This window comes from Sardina pilchardus, chromosome 3 (genome assembly GCF_963854185.1).
Source record: "Sardina pilchardus chromosome 3, fSarPil1.1, whole genome shotgun sequence".
Classification (NCBI taxonomy): Eukaryota; Metazoa; Chordata; class Actinopteri; order Clupeiformes; family Clupeidae; genus Sardina; species Sardina pilchardus.
Window position 1 is genome coordinate 7,929,438 of NC_084996.1, and position 25,313 is coordinate 7,954,750.

General features: G+C 47.2%; 1 protein-coding gene across 4 annotated transcripts in view; it reads left to right on the plus strand.

Moving 5' to 3' along the window:
• wnk4b (WNK lysine deficient protein kinase 4b) overlaps positions 1-24,856 on the plus strand; it is a 71,775-nt gene extending 46,919 nt beyond the window's left edge. Inside the window, exons 5-21 of one of the 4 annotated variants that reach the window (XM_062531615.1) lie at positions 610-698; positions 3,649-3,868; positions 5,171-5,699; positions 7,134-7,354; positions 8,815-8,885; positions 10,993-11,128; positions 11,958-12,074; positions 13,743-13,913; positions 15,485-15,539; positions 15,850-15,981; positions 17,594-18,801; positions 19,144-19,243; positions 20,586-20,630; positions 20,932-21,481; positions 22,039-22,244; positions 22,428-22,579; positions 22,722-24,856. In XM_062531615.1, the coding sequence (XP_062387599.1) occupies positions 610-698; positions 3,649-3,868; positions 5,171-5,699; positions 7,134-7,354; positions 8,815-8,885; positions 10,993-11,128; positions 11,958-12,074; positions 13,743-13,913; positions 15,485-15,539; positions 15,850-15,981; positions 17,594-18,801; positions 19,144-19,243; positions 20,586-20,630; positions 20,932-21,481; positions 22,039-22,244; positions 22,428-22,579; positions 22,722-22,724 (4,005 nt within the window). In that variant the 3' untranslated portion in view covers positions 22,725-24,856. The remainder of the gene's footprint in view (positions 1-609; positions 699-3,648; positions 3,869-5,170; positions 5,700-7,133; positions 7,355-8,814; positions 8,886-10,992; positions 11,129-11,957; positions 12,075-13,742; positions 13,914-15,484; positions 15,540-15,849; positions 15,982-17,593; positions 18,802-19,143; positions 19,244-20,585; positions 20,631-20,931; positions 21,482-22,038; positions 22,245-22,427; positions 22,580-22,721) is intronic. The other 3 variants (XM_062531618.1, XM_062531616.1, XM_062531617.1) reach the window with 3 other exon arrangements.
• Positions 24,857-25,313: the final 457 nt, after the last annotated feature.

Genomic DNA, 25,313 nt, shown 5'->3' on the forward strand with positions numbered 1-25,313 from the left:
CCACTATAATCAATGGAACTGGCTACACCAGACGCGATAGTGGCATGTACGTTCCGTAAAATTAGACTAGTCTTCTAAAACTGTTTTTGCAATCTGCAAACAGAGCGCTTCAGTTGCAGACCTGGTGAAGCCCAGATGTAAGCCCATAACTTCGACCGTTAACTATGAACTCGTTAGTCATGCCCTAAGGCAGGACCTATATCCGAAACACTAACCTGTGACCTAAGGTTAAACCTTTAACTCACAAACTAATCTGCAACTTGCCTTTTAAACTGATAGCTTTAGACTTTGTCTGCACCACAGGTATGTAAGGTAATGAGTGAGATTCTAAGAATTTCCAATGGAGTTTAGTGTGTCAGTGCTCTAGACAAACATGAGCACTAAACATTCCCCTGAGAAGAAACGCGAGGTGCATTGTGGGAGAGGCACTCCGTATATGGTTCATACTGTAGCTCTTCTTGGTTATGCGTTTGTGTAGTCCCACCTCAAAGAGACACAATGTAACAGTAATGGCCTCACCCCTCTTGGGTGCCTGGGGAACTTCTCTGAGGGTGTTCCCTCCACGGAGCTGAACTTATTCTATGGTTTCTTCTCTCTTGTGTCTCACAGGGCATTAAGCCTGACAGCTTCTTCAAAGTCAAGGTGCCGGAGCTGAAGGAGATTATCGAAGGCTGCATCCGCATGAACAAAGACGAAAGGTAACCCGGTAACACTAAACACCTCCAGCATACACACACCGAGCCACACACACTGGTGTAGAATGACGTGAGTAAAGCATGCATGGAAGGGTGTGTAAACGCATACACACACACGCACATACACACGCACACACACACACACCTACACACACCTCACATACACTCATGCAGAGATGAACTCTCGTAAGCCAGTTCCAAAGCTCAAGCACCAGTCTGGTGAGTTTTTTTTTTCCGTCCTCCACATGTGTACAAGAGCTGTGTTATTGCTCTGGTTGTTTCCACTGGCCAGGAAATAATGGCGCGTCCTGCACCCCGCTGCAGTCCACCAGCAGCTGTCCAAAGAGAACCAGTGTCCCGCCGGAGAGTTCCACGTCGGTTCTCTCCCAGTGCGCCCCATTTAGCGACACCCCGTGCCTAAATATAGCGCCCCGAAATGGTGACGGGCAAACAATCCGTCGGTGTTGCTGCGTTACCAGGCGGCAGGGATATCAGCTGCGCCTTCTCTCAGCTCCTCTTCCTGGTTCAGCCTCTTCTCTGGCAGCCGACCAATCAAACGGGGCCATGGGGGTGCCAATTGGTGTGCCAATGTCCTGCTCACAGGAACTAGGTCAGCTCATGACCCCCCATCCCCCCGACCCCCTCACCCCCCCCCCCCCAACCCACCACCCGCCAGCACTGGAATATGAAGCCGCCGTGCGCCAAATGTGACCTACTCCTATCATCCTTGAGAAGTGCATGGTGTTTTTCCATCTCACTCTTTCTTGCCATCTGCCTCCTATCAGATACTCTCGTGGCATCTCGCCGGTCTTCAGAGATCCACACACCTGTGATGGGGATGACTATGATCATCTCCACCATCGTCAATATCATGATCAGAAACAACAGATGTACTATAGTCATAATGGACAAATAACAGCACAGTGTGAACAATCCTAATATCCTTTTGATGAAACAGTTTATGAAAAGTCTTGCATCCATTTCGTTGAAAGAGTCGGGCAATTGTTATTCAATCATCATCACAAGTCTCAGCCATAACTCCCCTGCCATCACATTTCTGAATCTGAATCTGAATATCTTCTGGAAATCCATATCCTTGTTTTGGTCTGTGTTACTATTCTGTCAGTAAGGCTTATTTGCCCTTGTTTAACAGTTCCAAATATCATTTAATTCACAGTTGATTTGGTATTTGGCAAGCCTACGTGTGTTTTCATCTTAAATAGACTGATTTGAAATACCGAACATGAAGTACTGGGCAGATGCCTTGGCCGTATCCTGTCATTAATGCCCTCATAGTCAGGAAGTTCGGCACAACCAAAAGCTCAAGTGTCTGATGTACTGATTGAGCCTCTTTTCCTGATTTCTGCTCTGCACACCACTTCCTCCTCATGATGTGACGCATACACTAAGTGCTGCAGTCATGAAAGGCATGCTAATGTGCGCTAATGTTTACTTTAGCTGGTATGGAGCGCCAGGTGATGGCAAGAATGTGATCTATAGTGATTAAAACACTGTGTGTAATTCTGTATGCATACAAAAGATGACTTGATGCTCAGAAATACACCTGCGTTGCCAGGCAGCATTGAACTTGAAAGATGAAGACATTTTTGTGGCACTATTTTTGGGGAGTGTGTGCGTGTATGAGGGAGTCCATTCTGAGCCTGTTTTTCAGGCTTTCTAAAATAACATGCTTCCTGTCTCCGGTGCACGTCTCACGACTCACTGAAGCTCTTTCCTCAGGCGTCACTCCCGCAAACTCCTTATGTGTGTGTGCGTGTGTGCGTGTGTGTATGTGTGTGTGTATGTGTGTGTTTGAATACAAACTCTTTTGGGTCTCGGCATCAAACAACCAAAACACGTGACTTTAGGGGCAACACAGTGCAAAGGTTAATATGGCAATAAACCAAAGACTAACTCAGCTATGCACTCAGGACCATCCGTCTCAGATAACACCTGGCTCTAGAGCCAATCCAATCCAGCCCTTATCTCATCGTGATCTGCCACATACAATGTCTCAGTCTTTCTTCCAGTGTGGATGGGATTAAGTTGTATGAGGAGCAGAAGACCTGCCTGTTCTCAATCGTTAGCATCATCTCTGACTGAGTGAGCTTCTTGAGTCTGAGGCTCAGTCATGCAACACATTTCAAACACCACCTGTCACCTCCATCCTGCCTCAAAATAGTAGATCAATCAGATGCAGACATTTTTTTCTGTCTGGTATGAACGTGTGGGTAGACGTTGGACAAGACAATGCATTTTTCTGTCTGGTGTATGTAAGTCTGTGTGTGGAGTTGTGACCCCCCCACCCCACCCCACCCCACCCCCTGTGTCATACTGTCATCATCTGTCTCCTTCTCACCTGAGACCTTTCTCCACCAAACACCACAACACTGATATACGACTGCAGGGACAGCTGAGGTGTTTTTCACTGTGTGGTGTAGATAGAGTCAGACACCTGTTTTTTGACCCTTACTGACTCAGATACATCACCCACACACCTATCACACAACTTCACTCCAGCCTTCACACCCCTCCTCGACAGATACATTGGTAGAGCTCTCTCTCTCTCTCTCTCTCTGTCTGTCTCTCTCTCTCGCTCGCTTAATGGTCATTTTTCACTAAAGTCATCCCAGGACACAATGCTCTAAGCATCCAACATATTTTATTTAAACATCCGTCCTCTACTAACAGACACAAGCCCTCTATTATTTTGCATTCGCTTCTCTGTTCTCTCTCTCTCTTTCTCTCTCTCTCTCACACACACTCATGTTGTAGCTTCTTACACATCATCTGCCTCCCCACGTCTCAGCTAACAAGCTATAACTCCCATCCTGCTTATCTACCACACTTATAACTCCATCCCAGACAAATCAACATAGTAGTCTGAAGCCCTTTTGCATTGCACCTGCAGAAGCCTCACTTTTCTCTTCCCCTCCTCCCTGGACGTCCTCAGGTACACCATCCAGGACCTGCTGGAGCACACCTTCTTCCAGGAGAACAACGGCGTGCACGTGGAGCTGGCCGAGGAGGACCATGTGCAGAAGTCGGCCCTCAAGCTGTGGCTGCGTATGGACGACACAAAGAAGCTCCACGGCAAGTACAAGGACAACAACGCCATCGAGTTCCTGTTCGAGCTCTACAAGGACGTGCCTGAGGAGGTGGCCCAGGAGATGGTGAGTCTGATCAGATAAGAGGTGCCTTCAAGCGCCCTCTTGTATACGTGTCTGTGGACAAAACACAACAAGTAGATGGTATTCTCAGGGTTTTCGTGACTCGTTCTCAGAGGAGTAAACTCTTAACTTAATCGTGCTATCTGAAGGTTACCGTATATATATTCTGTTCACCTGACAACCTTCAGCTCTTAATTCCTTTAATATACTTTTATTCACTAGATCAAGACAATAGATCGATAGAGTTGGCCAAATGAAAGCAAAGGCCAGTAACTGTGGAAACGGAGTTCATTTTAGGTGAATTTCTTGAGAGATTGGATGTGTGTGGAATTGAGTCATTTGTTAAAAGGAAATTGAGTTTTAGAGTGCATTTATGTCATTACACAGCACTTAACTGATTAAAGAGCGCAATGATCAACAGAAGTAAAAGGAAGAATGGGTCTTGATCAACATTCATATCAGCCACCAGAACTTACAGTGGTGAACTACTGTATGTATAGGCCTAACTGTTATAAATTAGAGTGCAATTTCATTATCTTTAATTATAAATTGAAGTACCTTAATTTTACCTCATCCACTCTTTTTGTTCATTTGCATAATGATGTGCTCTGTCAGACATGGTTAGACACAGAACAAATATTTGCTCAATATTTCTCTTTACAATGTCCGGTAATGGCCAAGGCCACTCTTGTGTAGATGGGGCATGTTTGTCAAGAAGGTGTGACTGTTTATGTTGGCACTCTTTACTGATGCACTTAAGACTGGACCCTCTGTGAAGGTCAAAGGTCACTAGATAGTAGAACTTCTACACCAAAGGCATTCCTCATCACACTAATAAAGAAAAAAAGTGCTACATCACTCCTCCAAAACATACTACAATATGTCTCTTTATCACTCTATCTACTCCATCTGTATCCCTCTGTCCATCTCTCTCTGCCTCTTTCCCTCCCTTGCTTTCTCTCAATACCTCTCTCTCTCACTCCCTCTTTGTTCACACCATTCTTGATGTTGTTTGATCTCTCACTGTCTCTGACACCAACATGTCACCTGCTTACTCTGTCTTTCACTGTTTTTTTTCTGGTTTTGGTCTTCCCCTCTGTTACTTTCTCTTTTGCTTTTCCCTTCATCACTGGTTCCCCCCGACTTTCGCTCTCGGTCACTGTCTCCCTCACTTCCTGTGCTTTTTTTTTCATTTTCTATTTGTGTCTTTCTCTCCGTCTGTCTCCTGTCATCCTTTCATTTCTTTCTGTACACTTCTTTCTCACTGTGTAATCCCCCCCTCCCCCCCTTCTCTCCCCTCTGCAGGTGATTCTGGGTTTCGTCTGCGAGGCGGACTACAAGCTTGTTGCCAAGGCGATCCGCGACCGCGTGACGGCCATCAAGCGCCAGCGGGAAAAGCAGCGCCGGCTGGCGGAGGAAGCCCAGCGGCGTCGACAGGAGGGGGTCATCGAAGAGGAGCCGGAACCTCTGCCCGAAACCGAGCCCCCCGCCTCCGCCTCCGCCTCCTCCTCCGCCTCCTCCCCTGCTCCTGCCCCAGCCACCCAATCCATCTCCCCCGCCCCCAGAACTCCCCCCTCCACCTCCTCCTCTTCCTCCCAGCAGTCCTTGGATGCCCCCTTGCCCCCCCAATCCACCACCGTCACGGCCCCCATGGCGCCCCACGTGCCCCCCACGCTCACCGTCTCCGGCCCGCTGCCCTCGCCCACCCCGTCGCCCGCCAGCGGCTCCATCGACTCGGGCATCAACGCCAGCTTCGCCACCGAGCCCGACGAGCAGGAGGTGGACCAGCAGCCCGGCTACAACATGCGCCACTCCAGCTACTCGTCCGCTACATGTGAGTGAGAGAGTGCGCGCGCACGCACGCACACACACACACACACACACACACACACACACACACCAGTATTCACACATACACACACACACATACACACACACACACCAGTATTCACACACACACACACACACACACACACCAGTATTCACACATACACACATAAACACAATCATACACACAAAAATAGCATCCACCACATCATTCACACACACACACACACACACACACACACACACACACACACTTACACGCACACCAGTATTCACACATGCACACACAAACACACACACACATACACACATATCCACAGACTCAGTCATACACACAAAAATAGCATCCACCACACCATTCACACACACACAAACACACACACACACACACACACACAACCCCACGAGTCCATCTCTCCCAATTATTTATGAGAGGCGTCTGCTTCGCCCGCCTGGTCAAGCTCCAGCGCTGGGCTTGGCCGGTGCGGTGCGGCTTCACTTGGTTATCTGAGACAGACCCCTGCTCCAGAACATCCCGTACCGCGTGTAAACACCATCTCTATATTGGCTTCACTTAAGACACGTCTTAATTACTTATCCTGTCAGGCAGGGACGCATCTCCCTGACAACGACCCAAGCAAGGGCCATAACAAGGCCCCTAAGTCCCGTTCGCCGAACCCAACCACGTCTAATATCCAAAGAGCTTAGGATGTTTACACTTTGGTCGTGCCACAGGATGGTCATGTTTATTAGACTCATATTTATGTTTATTATTACTAATGTCACTGCCGTCGTAACTCACGATGGCATCACGACTCGCTCGGACGGAAGCACAGAAGCCCCTAGCAAGTAAACAGCAAGGCGTGACTGGCTCCTGACGCAATTTGATACATTTAGAGTTTAATGACTTGTTGTTTTGTTTATTGTCTTCTTTCAAGACCCATTAGACACATAATGAAAGGACACAGTGTGGTGTGTTGTGACTGTGCGGTTAATGCGCTTGGTGTGGCTGGCAGTCGCTAAGCGGAGGAGAGACGACGTCACTGTGGCGGTGATGCTGCAGATGCTTGTTTATTTTCGTGGCTGTCATCTCTGTCACTGGAGCTGGATGCGAGCCCAGCGCAGGCCACTGCTCTGGCTTTACGGGCATTGCCCTGTATAGAGGGGTGGTGTTAGGGGCTTAACTTTAAACAGTTCAAACAGTTGTGCTGCTATTTTAAGTGGTTGTGTGTGTGTGTGTTTGGGTTACGTGTTATGGAAATATATCGACCCCATTGTTCTATTTGAATGTTATTGCATGCTATTGTTTCTCTCTCTCTCTCTCATCTCTCTGTTTTTTCTCTCTCTCTTTCTCTCTCTCTCTCTCTTTGTCCAGCCTAACATTTGTTTATTTATCCATCTATATGTCTCTGATAATTTTCTCTGTCTGTTGCCATGACAGCCGACTGCGAGACGGACGGCTACCTCAGCTCCTCCGGGCTCCAGGAGCACTCCGAGGGCCCTCCCCAAGAGACGACCCCCGTTGCCCCCGCACCCATCACCTCGGCAACCGCCACCGTGGAGATGCCTCGCCCAGAGAGTCCGTCCCCCGCGGCTGAACTGGAGGCACCAGTCCCAGCCCTTCGCTTCCCCTCGGTGGGTAGGCTGTGTGCAGGGGTTGAGGTGAGGTATCCCTACCCCCAGCGCCACACTCCCAACATTCCAGAATGTTCTAGAAGAAACAAAGATGGCCACGGTGAACTCTTGGCTAAGGAGCCTACTCAACATAGTACAGTGTTTATAAGGTGACAGTAGTTTAGTGACAGCCTGAAATAAGTTTGAATCCACTGTTTGACAAGCACAACAATGCAGTTCCGGCGTCTTGGAACAACAATTCTGTTTCCGTCAGGAAAATCAGCAGAATAACTAAACAGGTGTACTGTATGCACAGCATTGCCCTTGATGAGGCAAACACTACTGTCATTTCTTGACATCTGCACGGTTCTCTTTGTACAACATTCCAACAGCTTTCTGCTCTATCTCTACCCAAAGCCTGCCAATCAGGCCTCAAAGTAGTATGTGATGAAAAGGCTAGTAGCTCCTTTAGATGATGATGCAAAGGAACATAGTCTTCTTTGTCTTCATCTGTACTTTTGTGTTTCTGGAACAACCAGAATGTACAGGTTATAGAGACATAATCTTCTTGGCCTGTAGGCTGTTCTTGGTTCACATTGTCTCTGACATTATTGAAGACCTGACAAGTTAAGCTTGTGTAAATGGACAGACAGTGATATTTGTGGTGTGTAGCTTCCCTGTTGTTGGAGCATTGTTTCCCTTTGGGACTTGCTAATTAGCTTGAGTGTTTACCAAATACCAATAGATGTTAGCAACGCTAAAAATTGTCTAAGATACTTGTTAGCAGCTCTCGAAATCCGATGGCTGCAATCCGCTATCACAGGTCTTTTGTTTGAATTTACACAGTCTTTCTGGGCGACAGGGATAATAGTGTCATTGATCACTTATTCAGTGCCCTGTGCCCAGCGTCTTTCAGACTTGATTCATGTGAGGTGGCTATGGGGCTGGCAGGGTCCATGGGCTTTTTGGCAGCAGAGCTAAGTGTTAGCACATTTGCTGTTAAAGCCCCTGGATTTTTCATCATATTTTCCAATGGGTTTGTTTTTCTTTTTCTTTTTTTTTTCTTGTTCGCTCGATCCCATTTGAATTCTGTTTGGCTGACTGGCTTCGGGCTGCGTTCAAATCTCTTCCATGCCCAGAGAATGGGGCAGCCAGCGGTTCAGCGAATACACAGCTCGCTTTGTTAAAGCGCTCAGTCCCACAGGAGATGTGTCCCAACTGTTCTTCTGCTTTGAGTACTGAACATTAAAGCCTGCTATACTAGATGAGTCAGATGTCTCCTTTCCACTTGGCACCCTGAAAAACTGGACCGCGGAGGCTGTTTAGGATACAGGAGTGGATTATGGGCACTAAATCACGCCGGCGGCATTTAGGGATTTTGCAAGTGAATCTTTGGGGATCATGCCTTGAGCTCTTAAACAGTGTCTATAGTTAATACTGCTATGTAAATGGATATGATTAAAAGGAATTCAGTCTGACTCCTCCTGCCTTTCTCTCGTTTCTCACAGAGCATTGCTGTTTCACATGCCGAGCGGTCAGGGTCAGGGTTTGGCAGTGGCTTCAACTCACCTGTCGACAGGTAACCTCAGCCCCCTCCTCTTGTGTGTTAAGACATAGTGGGTGTGAGATAGTATCAGTATATTTCATAACTGTACATGAATTTTTGTCTGTTTATATATGTGTGACTGTTAACAAGTGTATGCATTTATGTAGTAAAAGGATACTGCCTGTGTGTGTGTGTGTGTGTGTGTGTGTGTGTGTGTGTGTGTGTGTGTGTGTGTGTGTGTGTGTGTGTGTGTGTGTGTGTGTGTGTGCACGCGTGCATGTGTGCGCATGTTTTTTGGCTTAAAGCAATACGTGTTAGTCAGACTTTGATGAGAAAGATGGGTCTGACGTCAGCAGTTTGTCCCAGTAGCTGAAACACACACTTTTAAAACTCACTGACCTGACTGCAGTCACGTGTGTGTGCATTTAATACAGGAACACTTCCTGACAGTGACATACACACTCTCTTTCTCCCTCTCTCTCTCTCTCTCTCTCTCTCTCTCTCTCTCTTTCTCCCTCTCTCTCTGTCTATCTTTATCTTTTTCCTCTCTTTCTCTCTCTCTCTCACACACACACACACATACACACAAAGAGGTGGCAACATTTCCTGTGTGCTCCATAGCTGACAATGCAGCACTTCTTTGACACTAATGCAGTAGGCAATATCCATCAGGGCGGCATTAATGGAGTCGTACCTTTAATGCACTCCTGCGGCTGGCCTCTTATGTTGACTTGGCTGGATGTGGCTCTCATGCGTCCTGCTCTCATGGTGTCTGTAGACGTCTCTGACTCACTCACAGAGAGAGAGACAGAGAGAGAGAGAGAGACAGAGAGAGCAGTGACACATGAGGGTAATGGCCAGTAGCCCTTTCATTCATAAAGGTTCTGAAGATGAAGATGCACAATCTTCTGGGAAGCGGTTCAGTGTTGTTGTTTTGCCACGTCCGCTTTGTTATTGGACAACAATTTGATTTTAACATGAAATTAAAAACTGTTGCCCTGAGCTGTTGATGATAGAGAACTTTAATCATCAGTAGGCAAATTAGCATGATCGTCCAAACAGAACGCATAGCCTACTGTAGACCTGGTCATGTGGTTGCCCAGCAACCGTCACCTATAGAGTAGTGTGTGCATCATTATTGCACATTAACAGACCATAATAGATGTGCCAGAGGATGCTTATGGGGAAGCAGTGTGTGTGTTTCCCTCCTTTGGTGTGCAACTTGACATCAGTGTCAGGGACGTGGAGCGCAGGAGGGCTGACTGCGCGTAGTGAAAGGGGGCCACTCATTCCACACTTCGCTTGAACAAACAAGCACTCTCATTGAGGATGGAACTGGAGGAAGGGGGAAGAAAAAGGGGCCATGTTTGTTGCTCTCAGAGCAAGCGTCATGTGTCGGGGTCTCATCTGTGCACGTGAGCTCACTTCCTGTCACGCAGACAGAGGATGACCCAGGGACAGACGTCGCCCGTAGCATCGGATCATGCGATGGTGTGAGCAGAAACAGGCTCCAGATTTTTAGGTGTTAAAAGCACAAGTTTCTCTGTTCTCTGTGAACATTATTCAATTGAATCAAAGAAAAGGTGTGATCTGCCTCCTATCCCAATAGACCTGCATAAAGAAATGTTACAGGTGTATCTAAAAGAAAAACACATACACAGGGCTTAAAGTTCTCAGGCTTCTGGGCTGAATTCAGCCGTGGGCCTGGCCTTTTAAGATTTGAAAACAGATATTTACGACTTTTGCTGATAACTTCAAAAGAAAACGGGAGAGCGTTAAAGCCGCTGTTATCATCTGCTCATGAATCCACTGAGTTACAACACTATAGATAATTATTTTACTTATAAATGACATTCACTGTTCACAGTCTCCGTGTTTACGGCTGGAAGGCAGCGTGCTGTGTTGTTGACATTGATCATGTATTCACACGGGTCAGTACAGGGTCACCACCGGTAGGATCACCACACTGGAGTAGGAGTCTGACATTGGCCACATTTAAAAATAATAATACACAGCTACATAAACAGCTACGTAAAAAGTCAGATTTGAGCAAAAAAACTAATCAAAGAATTGAGCACTAAGGCTATCAATGTAAACGTGTCTCTTTTTTCCCTACTCTGTTTTTCACTACTCTCATTAGCTATGCCTCTGATGTTACCTCTGGCTTGAGTGATGGCTATGAAGGCCTATCAGAGAAGAGTACAGAAGGTGTCCACAAGCGCACAGGCAGCAAGCTCCTCAGGAGGCGGACCCGCTCTCGCCTGCGCATCACTGGGGTAGGTGACCTAATCAGTCAATCAATTTCAAGAATTTAAAACGATCACCTTAATTTAACTGAACGCTTCCTCAATTAAAAGTAAGTATTAGTCAGTTACTAGTGTCCCAGCTGACAATGCAAGCACAAACAGTATTGTTGAAGTTAAATTGAAAATAAATAGCATATCAAGCTGAAACTCTTGTGGGCACTGATTAATAAGCATATTCTTTACTTTGATCTTTACTTTGAGATCCATCAAAAGGCAAGCAGAACATTTTAGCTCTATGGTGCCATTACTCTGCACTGCTCGTTTGATGGATCTCCTTGTGATCTATTGCTGACTATTTATCACCAATTAGTCATGTGTGTGTCTATTGATATACTCCTGATGTGCGTAGTGGTGTTTTTAAAAAGCAGATGTTTTTGAAAGAGCAGTCTCGTGGTGGGTGTGTGGTCTCTGTCACTCTCTGATAAGGTCTGCTTTGAGTGTTTTGATTCACTTCTTATGTGAGTGTTTTTCTGTGGTTTATCTGATAAAGGGCACCTTTTGTATCTCTCATGTGGTTTGTTTCTTGTATTAGAAAGCTGAACATGAGTTATGTGAGTTGTTACTGATACCTATTATGTTTATGTGCATGTTATTCTTTGTCTGTCATGTCGTGTGTGTGTGTGTGTGTGTGTGTGTGTGTGTGTGTGTGTGTGTGTGTGTGTGTGTGTGTGTGTGTGTGTGTGTGTGTGTGTGTGTGTGTGTGTGTGTGTGTGTGTGTGTGTGTGTGTGTATGTGTGTGTGTGTGTGTGTGTGTGTGTGTGTGTGTGTGTGTGTGTGTGTGTGTGTGTGTTTTCTGTAGCTGTCTGATAAAGTGGATCGTGTAGTGGAGTGCCAGCTGCAAACACACAACAGCAAGATGGTGACCTTCAAGTTTGACCTGGATGGAGACAACCCTGAGGACATTGCTGCTGTGATGGTGAGAGACACACACACACACACACACACACACACACACACTAAGACAGACAGACAGACAGACAGACACACACACACACACACACACACACACACACACACACACACACACACACACACACACACACACACACACACACACTCAAGACACAGACACACTCAGCTAAGCACAGACAGACACAGACACACACAGAGCCAAAAGCATGAGAGTAAATAGAGACCCAGCTGTTTGTATGGTTAGAGAACCAAACTCTTTCCATAACAACAGAACGGTTTAGTGCAGAGTGTGCACTATGGGAGGGTGTGTGTGTGAATTGGGGTGGGGGGGGGGGGGGTGGGGGGAGTGTGTGTGTGTGTGTGTGTGTGTGTGTGTGTGTGTAAACCTGTGGACATTGCTGGCATGTTTTCATTTGCACAGTGTATCTCATTTCCCAGATTCCCATGACCTCAGCAGTTTTATCACACACACACACACACACACACACACACACACACACACACACACACACACACACACACATTTTGTAACCCCATGGTTATGCTGACGACAGGCTTAAATGCTCAGATGATAGCTGACTGCAGGTTGTCACGTTTTGCACATACTAGACCCACTTACATATCTACCTAGAGATAATGTACCTTCAGAGGTGCCGTAAGACCCTGGGGAATATCTAGGTCAAGTTTAATATAGCCGGGTTTCTTAAGATGGTTTTCATACAGTCACACACACACACACACACAGGGTGGGGGCGTGGGGATATTACACAATGTCTGGAAAATAGAACAGGTTGAAGGAGAGCAGATGTTGCTTACTGTAGGTGTTGCCTATCTAGGGTGGCTTGCTGCAATAGCCCCCAGTCAGCAAAGCGCAAAGACAAAGCAACCGGACATGCAGTGAGAACAGTCCTACCATGATCCGTGTTCTGGCTCTCAGGGAATGACCCCGAACCTGCCCCAGCTGCAGGGCCCTACTGTAGATAGCTAAGTCATAACGTGAGGCATGGCCTGGCCCTAGTCCGGCCCAAGAGACTGGGCCAGATCCATTCGAAAGTCAGTCCCTTTGTAATAGTCAGCCCATGCTGTTTTTCTTTTTAAATTTAATGGCAGTGTAATGGCAAAATGCCTAGTGATGCTTGTAAAGAAATTATTTATTTATTATTTATATAATAGTTATATATTATTATTTATTATTAGTAGTATTATTATATAGTTTGAGAATATGAGTATAGGTCATTTTCTGTTTGATTTGAGACATACCCATGGTCAGACATGCACCCATATCCACACATCATGTATTATGAGCAAGACCTGGAAGAAGACTTTTTTTCAAGTGGTTGAAGTGGTTCAGGCTTCTCACAGACTGGAGCCAGCCTGACCATGGTCTTTTCCTTAGCAAGTCCCCTCTCTCTCCTTCTGGTGGGAAGCTGGTGGAAAACGATGAATTCCTACAGTATGTTCCACTGACATGCAGTAGTGTGTCAGTGTGTCCTGCAGTGGGCATTGGGAGAGGGGAAACACTAGCTGAAGGCCTGTGCTAGTGGATGACTCATTTTCCGTTTATTTCCATTCTTCTCTCTCTCACTCTCTTTGCATGTATTTTGTGTGTGTGTGTGCGTGTTTGTGTATGTGATTTTGTGTGTGTGTGTGTGTGTGTGCGTGTGTGTTACAGGTCCACAGAGAGTTCATTCTGCCGTCCGAGCAGGAGGGCTTCATCCACCGTATGTGTGACATTATTAAGAGAGCAGAGGCTCTGATGAGGAGAGAGCCAATCGGATTCCTGCAGGGGGAGGGCTCTCGGCTGCCTTACCTGAGTGGAGCAGGAACTCTCTCTGGCTCACAGGTGAGTGACAGGAGATTTAGCCTATCGGTGACAAAAATTGTGAGTCCTATTGTCCTGTTGACCACACACACACACGCACACACACACACACACTCCTTTGCGCATGACTGCTCACTTGTCATAATGATTATACTCCAACTCACCCTAATAATATCCATGACTTCATTCATTATCCTCATGATTGACACTGCAATTATCCAGTCCTGAAGGCGTGGGAGGCTGTCCATTCTTTATATCAGTCCAGATGACACAATCATTACCAGAACTATCTTCATCCCTCCTGATGTCTATTATAGTGCATCGGTCATCCTGATAAAGCATGACAAGTGGTTGCTGCATCCATGTGCAATGGGCTCATGACCTTGTTCTTTTATCAAATAAAGAATATTAAATATTATATAAGAATATTCATTTAGAAGTGTGATGTAAGCCTTGTAGCTCTTTAGCCTATATAGCCCATAGCATTCATCCGAAAGCAGTTGTCTGTCATAGCACTCTCTGTTCTCAGGTCAGTGCGATCAGTGTTTTCTGTGGTCAGCTTGTTAGGCTCTTGTTATCAACCCTCTTGGTGTCTGCCCGGTGATATTTCATCCCAGCGTCCCTGAGCCTTGGCTTTGGCACATGAAGGCAATCATTAGATGAGATTAAACACTTACCTATTGCCTGAGATTACAAAAATAGATCAAAGAATGGATCACATGACATGACCTACACACTTACAAACTCACCCACATCAATGTCCACACACTTACAAAGAAAACACACACACACACACACACACACACACACACACACACACACACACACACACACACTGGTAAATTAGTCGTGGGTGTCAGTGTGCGTGTGTTTGCATGACACTAAATGAGTTCATTGCATGCTCTACAAACAGCACAGTCTCATACACACACACACACACACACACACACACAAATTAGTTCATTACATACTGCTCTACAAACAGCACACTCACACTCACACTCACACACACTGCCCAAGATAGGAATAGTATATTAATAGTGTTCTCAGTAGTCTAATTTTAACAGCAGTGGTATATTTAGATATGCGTGAGTCAGCAATCAGTAGCCAAGATGGCCACCATCTACTGACCTCCTCAGAGAGAGTCCCATCCAGTTTGTTGGATCCATATTGATAATAAGAGGTGTGTGTGTGTGTGTGTGTGTGTGTGTGTGTGTGTGTGTGTGTGTGTGTGTGTGTAGGAAGTAAGGAGGTTGGCCATTAAGAGCCCAGGGCAAGCTGCTGCTGTTTCTCATTTATTTCATTTTTCTGTGGCAGATCTCTCCTATCACTCTCTCTCTCACACACACACACACACACACACACACACACACACACACACACACACAAACACATTCCCTATCCTTTGGTGCCCCATTTGTCTTTTCAGCTCAGATGAACAGATATCGATTTTCTTTGTCTCTGTTTTGCTATCAGTTTTCATCTTCTCACTTCCTTGCTTTGTTAAAATCTCTCTCTCTCTCACTCTCTCTGTCTGTCTGTCTCTCTTTCTCTCTCTGTCTGTCTTTCTTTCTCTTCATTCTCTCCTGCAGCCTAACCTCCATACACAAGGCCTGGCACGGACACACTCCTCCTCCTCTCTGCCAGGTAAACCTCAGTGTTGACATTAACCTCAGACCTCTTACCTGTAGCTCACCTGTGCCTCTCCTGTGTGTGTGTGAGCAACATATACATATAATATGTAGCAGTACACTAAGATGGAGATTAAGTAGTCACTTCCACTAATTATTTGTGCATGTACTGTATGTGTGTATGTGTGTGTGTGTGTGTGTGTGTGTGTGTGTGTGTGTGTGTGTGTCTGTCTGTGTGTGTGTGTGTGTGTGTGTGTGTGTGTGTGTGTGTGTCTGTCTGTGTGTGTGTGTGTGTGTGTGTGTGTGTGTGTGGTCTTGTCTTGTAGACTACGCGGCGGGCAGTGTGGGTCAGGCGGCTGGAGGCGCCTCCCCGGCCCTGGGCGGAGACTTCCTCCTGGATGCTGACGGACTTCCCCTCACGCGACCCCTCCGCTCACAGTCCTTCCACACCACCTCAGGTAGGAACCCCCCCCACCCCACACACACACACACACACACCTCCGACCTTTCACCTCCGTCACCCCTATGCCCAACACACCAGGGGTGCCTCTCAACATCTCTCCTCAATCCTCGATGCTCGATCCTCCAGACTCGTTCCCACTGATCTATAACTAGCACTGGATAGACTATCCCATTGATGCCGGCCCATCATTCTTTATGTAGATCAGTGAGGATGAGGACCAAGGAAGGAAGGGAGGATGTACAAAAGACGAATGAGAGGCACCCCAGGTGTCTCAGGTACACTGCCATAATCACAACACTGCACGATTCTGAAGCAATTTCAACCCTGAATCGGTCGGATCCATCAAACTTCTGACTCGGGCCATATTCCTGTCCATGCAACAGCCATTATGACTGACACATGTGGTGTCTTGGCCTATGACATTGAACATCATATACTATTCAACGGCACAGTGAAGATGGAGAAACCGAGAGATGTTTTATACTACTGTATGTTTGAACATTTTGAACGAGAAAGTGAAAGTTGGTGGTACAACATCCTCTTTGGATGAAATGTGTATGTGTGTGTGCGTGTGTGCATGTGTGGCTGTATTTTATTATGTAAGTGAATGTGGGCAAGACAGTTTAGCGGAGGTTTAGCACTGAGGTGAGAGAAGTACTGTATGATGTAATCCTCCTGATGGCTGTAATAAGACTCTAGTTGTGCACCACTAAGGACTCAATGTGGCGCTTGTTCAATTATCCGTCACTCTCTCAATGCCATTCCTCCACCATTTCTTTCTTTCTTTCTTTCTGTTTGTTTTCTTCTTTTGATCTTTCTCTATTTCTGTCTTTCTCTCTATCTTTTATCCCTGTTTTGTTCTCCCTCTTTCTCCCTCCCTCTCAACTTCTGGTTAATCCACTTGCCTCTCGCTCTGTCCCGGTCACTCTCTAAACTCCGTTTATTTCTCTCTCACTTCTTCCTCTTTGACCCTCTCTCTACCCACACTCTCTGTTCTTTCAAAGTCTCAAGATCAATCAACTGGCATTGTGTGGACAGATTCTTTTTTTTCCTGAACGACAGAATATTTCCTTTCATTCATTTATGTTACATAACCACTGGGGTGAGCCGTGAGCGACACGTTTTTCAGAATGTCGTCTCTACCTCCCTCTTTTCCCCCACTTTGATTGTGTGCGCTGTGACTCGCTGCCCCTTGGCAAACTCCGGGTGCCATGGCAACAGTCCAGTGACATCAGTGGCGGCGGGTCGTTATATGTGACGTCACCTTCGGCTCCCGGTATCCGTTATCACCTGGCGAGCCGACTGTAGGGAAGGGACGGGTGGTCGTCGTGGAGACGGACGGAAGAATGACTAGTGTTGTCACAGGCGGTTAGTGATCGATGTGCTTCCGAGAGGGTCGATCCGGCTGGCCCGGACAGGGACCCAGAGCGGGTGGTAGAGCGAGGACCCAGGGTTACACACACAGCAGACACACGCACACACTCTGCCCATGTCTTCTTATGAGGCTCTTCTGAGGCTCTGCTCTTCTCTTTTTCTTTGCTCTCTTTTCCTATTTTTCATTCCCTGTTTGTCTCATGCACACTCTCTCTCTCTCTCTCTCTTCACAGGCTCCTCTCAGTCCTACTACCCCGGAGCCTCCCACTACCACCCCCACTTCTCCCACCCCGACGCCGTGCCTCTGCTGGTGCCACCCATGGCGCAGTACCCGCAGCAGCCGTCCTACATGCCAAATGCCCACTACCAGCACCTCTACCTCCAATCCCAGCAGCAGCAGCAACAGCAGCAGCAGCAGCAGCAGCACAACCCAAGCAAGCCGCCCCTGGCCCCCTCCACGCTTGTCCGAGTGCCTAGCACCACCAGCCTGGCCAGCACCACCTCCTCCTCCTCCTCCGCTGGGCTCTCGGGAATGCAGGTGGGGTCGGAGGTCATGGTGGCGGGCGAGGGTGCCCACCTGTCCCCCCCGGCGGGGTCACTCAGCGCGGTCAGCCAGCAGAACGCCATGTGGCCCGCGGACCAGCAGCCCCTCTTCTCGCTGGCCAACGTGCTCTCGCTGGCCATGAGCGTGGCGCAGTCCTTCATGCCGCCCACCTCCATGCCCAGCGGGCTCAACCCGGGCTTCCACCCGCACATGGGCACTGCGCAGGCCGGGTACCCGCCCATCTACGCCCCCCAGCACCAGCACCCTCAAGGCGCGGGCAAGGCTGACGCCGCTGGCTACGCCCAGGTGCCCATGCTGGGGCAGTACCTGGACATGCACCAGTACCAGGACGGCAGCCTCCCTCAGATGAGCTACCAGATGCCCATGCATGAGGTCCCGCCGGAGGGGGGCTACAGCGCTAGCCGGCCCAGGGGGGGCTCCATGGGAGGGTTAAAGGTGAACGCTCCCCCCGGAGGTCCCCCGCTAACCGGCTCCATGGACGACCTGCGGGCCGCCGTCATGAGATCCAGACAGGCTGACTTCACAGACTCCTTTCCTCCTGCTGCCCCTGTTTCTGCCCCTGCCCCTGCTAGTGCCCCTGCTGGTGGCCCTGCTAGTGCCCCAGCTAATGCAACTGCCCCTGTTAGTGCCCCTACTACTGCCCCTGCCCGGACCCCTGCCCCTGCCGTTGCCCCTGCCTCTACTCCTGCTGCTGCTGTTTCGGCCTCTGCTCCTGGAGCTCCAGTGGGAGCCAAGCCGGTGCCCCAGGCACCTCTTGCCTCCATCCCCAGAGAAGTGAGCCAAGAGCGGCCAGGCAGCTCGGCGTCCACGTCCCCCTCGCCTGTCACCGCTTCCTCCTCACCGGCTTCATCGGGGCCCTCCAGCCCACAGAACACGGTGAGAAGCACATACACAAACACACACACACACACACACACACACACACACACACACACACACACACACACACACACACTTATTCACATTCAGACATATACAATCAGAGAACACATAATCCATCAGACAGTATTCTCTACAGGCTATCTTTTCAATAATAAACAACTCTCACTCTCTCGCTATAATTCATAACAGTACATCACTCATGACTTACAAGAGAATGTGTTGAAAGACGCATGTGCTTTCTCTGCCTGACATCCTTTCTTATTTCTTACTTTGTTTGTGTGTGTGTGTGTGTGTGTGTGTGTGTGTGTGTCTGGATGCATTTCTATGCTGTTCCAGGTGACCACCCCCAGTCAGGCTATCCCCATTCCTCTCACTGTGTCTGAATCCAGCGGCAGCAGCAACGTGGCTAAAGTCCGACTGGCGCCCATCTCTGAAGGTGAGCTCACCGCTGGGCACTGCCCTGTTGTAGCCTGCTTACCGTCTGGCTTGCTGGCTTCTGGTCCTCAGCTGAGGGCTTGATCATGATCTGCAACGGTGTCAAGGCATTTGTCCACATACAGTGGTCTATTATGCCAAGATATTGAGTGGTTTGAAAATATGCATTGTATCAGTATATTTGAACACTGACAATCAGAGCCTTAGAATCAATGGCATCTTTATCTACAGTTAACACTATGGGGCTGGGTAATATAACTGGGAAAGAGAAGACAATGAACTCATGTAATGTTTAACATTCCTTGACCGTTGAGAACATAAATCTGCTCATAGGTTTTTTTGTGTCTGGAATGGGAGAAAGAGTTCAACATTTTATTGTTTTCTATACTATTAGAATTGTTTTGTGCTTGTATATGATTATTTACTGGGAGGCAGGTCCTCTAAATTATTTAGTTAATTTACCGATTTGTTTTTAAAAATATGACCAGGTTTGGTGATGGTTTTGTTGAATGTTTGTTCTCAGGACAGGAAGGATGTACTGTAGGTATATTGAGGTTAATGTCTATCTGTACCTGCTTTGCCTGCAGCCTGCTTTGTTTGTGTTACCATCTGCATGTAACAGCTATGATGCTGGCCTGCTGAAACCTTTTGTATCTTAGGTAGCTATGAGGGAAAAAAACGCTGGTATGTGTGATGTTGCCGTGGAATGCTTTCTTGGTTGCATTCCACGGAGAAATTGCATTTGCACTCAAAAATATTTCATCAGTAAATGATGCACTGCGAGACGTGCAGGAAGGAGCGCACCACCAGTCGTGGTGGTGAGTTCACCAAGTCACGTAGAGTTCAGTGAGACACAGAGAGAGAGGAAATGCACTGGGTCACGGAGGAAGGCAAACACAGGCACGTCTGGGCCTCACAAGCCCGCCAGCTACGTCAGTCATCAGCTCAACGCACAGCGCTGCGGTTAGGATCGTATAGTAGAGGCCCTAGCAGGTGCAGCACTGCACATTAGTGTGTGTGTGTGTGTGTGTGCCTGTGTGCGTGTGTGTGTGTGTGTGTGTGTGTGTGTGTTTGTGTTTGCAAATACCACCCAGGGCTTTATTGACACGGCTGAAAGCTTGCTAACATGCTAACTAGAGTCTTTTGACGATGCTGTCAGCAGTGGTGTTGTTGTTGCTGTGTGTTCTTACATGTGTGTGAGACGTAGGAGGGGGGTCAGACCCTCTTTGATAGTTTAAAGGTCTCTATATCACCACGAGTGTGATGTGTGCCACTATATAGAGATTTATCCAACTTTAATAGTTGTTGTTGTTGTTATTGTTGTTGTTGTAAATGTTTTGCAGAGGGGGAAGTTTACCCGGAGCATTTGGTCACTTCAGACTCTAATGGTTTGTAGACATTTGTAGACAGCAGTGAAGTCTGCCATCTAGTGTTTAAGATGAATTCAGCAGCTCATTTAGTTCACATAACTTATCCCCATTTGGCTCTTTTTCTCTGGGGTTTTCTCGTATTAAGAATACTTTTTCAGCTGAAACCACATATTTTAAATAAATTTTTTTTCACAAGTAAAATTAAATTGAATTCTAGTATCTTAGAAAGAAAGGCGGGTATGAGGTCTACTCTTTGCAAACTGTTGGTGAATTGTTATTAATCTTATTTTTTTTCCATCTCTTTCTTTCTCACACACAGAGAAAAGGCCTGTGAGAGTAGGTCGTTTCCAAGTGACCCCAAGTGTGGACATCCCAGCTGCCCCTCCAAGCCCAGTTCGCCCCCCAACCCCTCCCCCAGCCACGCGTACACCTGCCAGCAGCGAAACGGACAGCAGCACCGAAGACCAGGGCGAATCAGAGACCAGCTTCAGCACGATCACCGTCTCCCCCCCGAACAAACTCGGAGTTTATCCCCCCTACCATGAACGTGAGAAGGAGGAGAGGAACGAGGAGGAGGACACGGAGGAGGAGGAGCAGGAGCAGGAGCAGGGACGAGACCAGGCGGAGGAAGAGGAAGAGAGGGAGGAGGGAGAGAGGGAACAAGGGGAAGGAGAGGAGGACGACGGGAGGCGCGGCGGCCGGCGCATCAGCCTGAGCCTGTGGGAGGGCACGGAGGGCAGCCCGCAGATGACCAGCGCGCCGCACCAGCCCTGGATGAGCTACACGCGCAGCGCCTCCTACGTCAGCAGCGACGAGACCGAGAGCGACGACGACGAGATGTGGGAGGAGCTACACCAGCTGCAGCATAGGTGGGTGGAGCTTGGGAGTTGACCACATTTGAAACACCTATAGATGGGGCTCAGGGGTTTTAGATTAACGTCTGCAGGTACAGTACATACAGTATGTCTACTGTTTCTGCTGGTGATGAGACTGAATCTCATCATTATTCAGGCTTTGTAGTTGAGAAGGCTAAGTGCTCCAAGTGGTGTGATAGGGACAGGGGTTTGGCCACATCTATAGATGAGGTCAGGGTTTTCAGTGAATGGCTTGAGGTCAATTTGCCCATATTCCTATTCTCTGATGATAGCCTGAAGTCTCTCATCATTATACTGGCTTCCTGGTTCAGACATCAAGCAAAGTAAAGGGCTCATATCAAGTGTACAGCAGTGTGTGGGTGCCTGGTTAGGACTTCTGAGTTGGTGTATGAGGAGGTGTGTTATGCAATAGCAGCTAGAACTCTATGGGCTTCTCTCAAAGCTCACATTTTTGTGTTTCTTGTTCCGTCTTTCCATCCCTCAACTTTACTCCATCTGTTTATCTCTCAATCCCTTCCTCCTCTCTCTCTCTCTCTCTCTCTCTCTCACAGGCATCTGTCTGAGGTGCAGTCGCTGCAGGCGACGCAGAAGCGAGAGATTGAGGAGCTGTATGAGCGGATGGGTAAAGTGCCTCCCCCCGGCATCGTGTCGCCGGCCGCCATGCTCAACAGCCGACAGCGCCGCCTGTCCAAGAGCGGCGGCTACTCCTCCTCCCGCAGAAACAGCCTGCAGAGGCTGGACATCATGCCCCCTGCTGGTAAGCATGCGCACGCACACACACACACACACACACACACACACACACACACACACACACACACACACACACACACACACACACACGCTCTCTTACATACACACACGGGATCAAAACAACCACAAATGTGAGACTCAGTCTGTCATTTTCAGTCTTTGTCTGATGACCCTTTGTGTGTTCTAGGCATCATGCGGAAAAACTCGGTCAGCGGCAGCAGCAGCGGCTCACAGGAGAGGATCACCAAGGCCGTGTCCTTCGCCCCGGACTTCAACCGCATGGTGAGCCCCATACCTCTGACTCACAACGTGCCAAACCAACTTTCTCAGCAGTGTGAGGTAAAAAAAAAGACATAAAACAACAATATATGTGAGAACAATGGCTGAGAAAAAACAGCAGTCCGTTTCTTTTTGTCTTGTCATGCAAGACACCCAAAATACCCACCATCTAATGATCCCATATTCATGTCTTTCCTGTTAGTGAGATTCCAGCCGACACGATGCACTGCCAGCCCTCCACACCAACGGGAGGAAGTGATGTCGCAGGAGGGCTTCCTGCTTCCTTTCAAGAGGAAGACACAGGAAGGCAGGACAAAGCAGGACACACAAATACACTAGTGTAGCAAAAATAGCCTCCCAGAGACTTTTGACAAGAAGCCATTTTCGGTTGGTGCACAATCACACAGACATGCCGCTGATTCTTCCAGCTGTGCAGTAGCCTACAAGTTCAGTCTGATTGTGTCTGAGTGTGTGCTTTCTTTTTAATGTGTATGCAGTGCAATCAATGGATTCCCCCCAACCCCTTCTTTTTTCATGTGATCTCAGAAACTCTTAATTTCTCTTTGCACTTTCCTGTGTTACTTTCATCATCTGCCTGTTCTGTTGAATGTAGCCACGGGGCCTCCTAGTGGTGGGGACATGTAAATGCACCTTTTCACTTGCTGCCTATTTCCATTGCTGTGTGGAGGGAGACATAAGCCAGTCTCCTGGTTCTACCAGCTTTTAGCATTTGCTCACTGCAGTAGTGATAAGTGTTTGAGCTTTGTAAACTACAAACTGTGTGTAGTTATGTAATTTTCTTTCATTCTTAGTCATGACTTTTGTTTTCTAAGCCTGCACAATCATGTCAGAAATGTCCGAATGGCAGAGTATACAGATTGACGCTCACTGGACAAACATCTAATTGTAATAGATGAACTAATTGATAATATGTCATGAAATAGAAATACAAAGAAAAAAGAACTGACAAAAGCAAAGACAAAGAAGAAATGGTGTTACAACTTGGACAATTTGGACAAATTTCTTTATGGTGTTTGCTTTTTTTTTCTTTGGTTTTGCACATAACAGAGCATACAAGTATTGTCTTGCATATACTGATCAGATATCATTGTAAGTTTCCCGAAACACACTCGCTCTCTCAGCCAGCTCCGCCGTTCTGCACAGGTCACCTTAAACCCAGTGCAGGGTTCAGCCAAAAACGTTGGGATCGCCGTGAATTCCAAATATCTTTGGCTCAGCAAACCCTGGTCATCAGATTCCCCCACAAGACTGTAGGCGGTCGATAGGCCTCGACAGATTTATATACACGTGTACGCTACAGCCCACAGACAACCCAGCAGCCCAGAGAGATGCGACGCCTGGCCCGGACCAGGCTCCGGTCTGGCCCAGCTCTGGGACAAATCCAGCTCTGCAAATCAGTACCAAAGACCAACAGAGCAGCTGAACAGCTAGCCAATACCAGTAACCGCACACTGCCATTTTGTGGGTGCAGCTAATACAATTGTGGTACCAGCCTCTAATACCAAACACACTGTAGGGTCACAGGACAGCATTACAGTCTCTCTCCATAACGCGTCCACTTTCTGATGGCGACAATCTGATGTCACAAACATGTCACATCATTTAGTGTCCTAAAATCGTTTGATTTATGTATAATATTTTTGCTTACTCCACTGTCTTAAAAAAAACACTCCCCTCGGCAGGGCAGTCATGTTTGACACAGAGCGCTGCGATGCTCGGGAACGGGTTACGCCTACATCTGGCTGAGTCAGGCCAGGATCCGTCCCAAACGCGGCCCGCACCCAGAGTAGGCAGCAGGCTCTTAACACTGCTCTGTCTTCTTTTATATTCGAGCTGACACAATGCACTTTTCTCTAGAGGGATCTCCCATTATGAGTTGATGCCATGCAGTCTCTGTAAATAGCAATGGGGCGGGTTACTAAAGATGCACATAAAACCCTCCTGTCCTTTTCAAATACTTTTTTTTGTGTGTGTTTGTGTGCTTCTTCAGCCTATGCAGTCATGTCTAAGAAAATATGTATCCTCTAACAAACACAAAAGAAGGTGAATTGAAGCTGTGAAGATTGTCGCCTCGGAGTCAGTATATGAAATTGTTGCCGTGAGAAGTGACACGATTGTATTCTTCTAAGACAAAAAACAAGATTTATATATTTAGATAAAGAGATATGACATGTTGTATTATATGTTAGGAAATGATGTCGTACTGCCATGCAGGTTTTGTGCCTTTTCAGTTTTTTTTTTTTACCCCAACAGCTTGATTGTTGTTTCAGAAATCATATTTGTAAATAACGATAATACATGAAATTTTTAAATGTGTCTCATGTGTGTAATGTTCATATTTTTTAATCATTCACGCTTTTACACACACATCCAACACACATTTTTTCCACTCACATCCACGCACACACACCTTAAGAATTATACATCAAATACTGTATATGATATTGAAGAGACATACTTTTGAAGCAGACGTTCAATGATATGGCATAGTGTATCAATTTGTCCAGAATAAAATCTCACTGAGACTAAAGACTAAGTACAGAATATAGCTCCAGCAGTGCCTCACTTGGAAAATATTTGAACTTTTAAAAAAACATAACAGATTTAAAACCTCTTCTAAATGACAAAGTATTTAAAACTCTTATCTTGGGTTTTAAATTTTGCTGTGTTGCCGCCACTTCCTCATTACAGGACCTCATCAAAGAGAACACACAACATTCTGTATTATCGGTAATTATGTCATTTCTACTGTAGGGTGGTGAACATACTCAAA